The sequence below is a fragment of the Pararge aegeria genome (assembly GCF_905163445.1).
Source record: "Pararge aegeria chromosome W unlocalized genomic scaffold, ilParAegt1.1 SUPER_W_unloc_1, whole genome shotgun sequence".
NCBI classification, from domain to species: Eukaryota; Metazoa; Arthropoda; class Insecta; order Lepidoptera; family Nymphalidae; genus Pararge; species Pararge aegeria.
The window spans coordinates 357207-359068 of NW_024396987.1; the positions used below are offsets into that span (position 1 = coordinate 357207).

The 1862-nt window shown below is 33.0% G+C and overlaps 1 protein-coding gene across 1 annotated transcript; it reads left to right on the forward strand.

Annotated features, from left to right (window-relative positions):
- Nucleotides 1-714: 714 nt before the first annotated feature.
- LOC120636747 lies at nucleotides 715-1554 on the forward strand. Its single transcript, XM_039908306.1, has one exon. It carries the CDS (start codon nucleotides 715-717, stop codon nucleotides 1552-1554), a length of 840 nt encoding a protein of 279 aa, XP_039764240.1.
- Nucleotides 1555-1862: the final 308 nt, after the last annotated feature.

A 1862-nucleotide genomic window follows, 5' to 3' on the forward strand; every position in this document is an offset into this window, starting at 1 on the left:
TCAGATAAAAATCCATAGCTACAACAATTACAATTATCTTATTAACTTTATTATAAATTAAAATTGACCAAACCTATAAATCCGTACTAATATTATAAATGTCAATGTAAGTTTGATTGTTACGCTTTCACGCAAAAACTACTTAACTGATCCTCATGAAACTTTGTACACATATTCTTGGAAGTGTTAGAAGTGATATTGGATACTTTTTATCACGACATTAAGCTTGGTTTGATTAGAGCGGATGAAAGTGTTTGACGATTTTACACCGTAACTCCGACAAATTATAACCGATTTAAATAATTATTTTTGTACTATGAGGTTATAATATTCTTTCTTTATTAAATTCTTTCTCTCTCTGATCGTCGTACAAGACGGACGTATTTATAATTGTGAAACTGTGCTCCGAATTTTAAATAACTAGTTAACTAATAACTCTTAATAAACTGCGAAGTACCAGGAGCGTAGTGCCGACAAGAAGTAGAAGAATATAGCCACTGTGCGTGCAACATACAATTATATTGCAGCCTTACCAACCTTACCTAGGTAAGAAAGAGACAAATAGTTGTTTCGCCAATAGGCTCGCCTGCACTCATGCTTCGACTGTGACGTAGTGTGTTCAGGGGTTTACACTATTCGCTACACAAGGGTGCAACCTCGGTCACTTTTACTAATTTCATGTCTATAACTCCACCTACTGGGTTCTCACTGAAAATGGAACAGACATCACATTCATCAAGTCGACCGAAAAGGAAACACGATAGCATGATAAATGAAAATCTAGAAACCTTTCAAAATGAGATAAAATTGATACTACAACAGTGGAAAGAGGATCAAGATAGTAAACTATTACAGATTCAAAATGATATGGATACTATAAAGGGTCAAATTTCAGATATTAAAAAAACTAATACAGATATAGAAAAAACCTTGGAATTTATGACAGGTCAGTATGACAATTTAAACTTAAAAGTGAATAGTCTTGAAAAGGAATGTAAGGATTATTCTGCTAAAATAACTATATTGGAGAACAAGATTGAAGATATGACTAGGCAGAATTTTCAAACGAAGATTGAAATTAAAAATGTTCCAATGGAATATCCAGAATCTCAGCCAAAGTTGTTAGAAAAAGTCCTTAACATTTCATCCATACTAAATATCGATATATCGTCGCAAATCCGCAACGTTCAACGATTATCAGTAAAAGCTCAGACTAATAATCCCATTGTGGTCGAGTTCACTTCTCCTATCTCAGCAAATAAGTTTCTAAACGCAGTTAAAAAATTTAATTCACAATTAATCAAAGACAAAAAACTAAGCACGAACCATCTTGGGATATCTGGACCGCACAAACCAATTTACATAACGGAACTTTTAACACCAAAAACGAAAAGACTATTCTATTTAACAAGGGAACTCAATAAGAACAAATTTTTCAAATATTGCTGGACTGTCAATGGAAAAATTTATCTCAGAAAGGAGGAAGGGTCCCAACTAATACAAGTACGCAGTGAGGAGCAACTTCAGGAAATAAGGAACAAAAATTCTCTTTGACTAGCACTAAGGGAAAAAGCTAGTAAAGTAATATATTGTTTTTTAAGGATATATTATATATATAGTCTATCATACACACACTCACATATACACGGAAAAATATCTTTAAAATTTTCTTACATTTATACATTCAACACAAAAAAAATTGCGCAAACGGTTCACACTCTTTTAGCGAATGGCAAAATCTTAACTATCCTAACATTACTTGCGATTCATATTATTACACTTAGTAGTTTAATCAGAGGCAATGCATTGGGAAGTGCGGAGAATTTTGTGGCTTGTCACGTAGCAATAGGGCTACTTTTTGC

Bases quoted from the DNA above. Each gene is read 5' to 3' on its own strand.
- LOC120636747 (XM_039908306.1), top strand. From the start codon at position 715: ATGGAACAGACATCACATTCATCAAGTCGACCGAAAAGGAAACACGAT.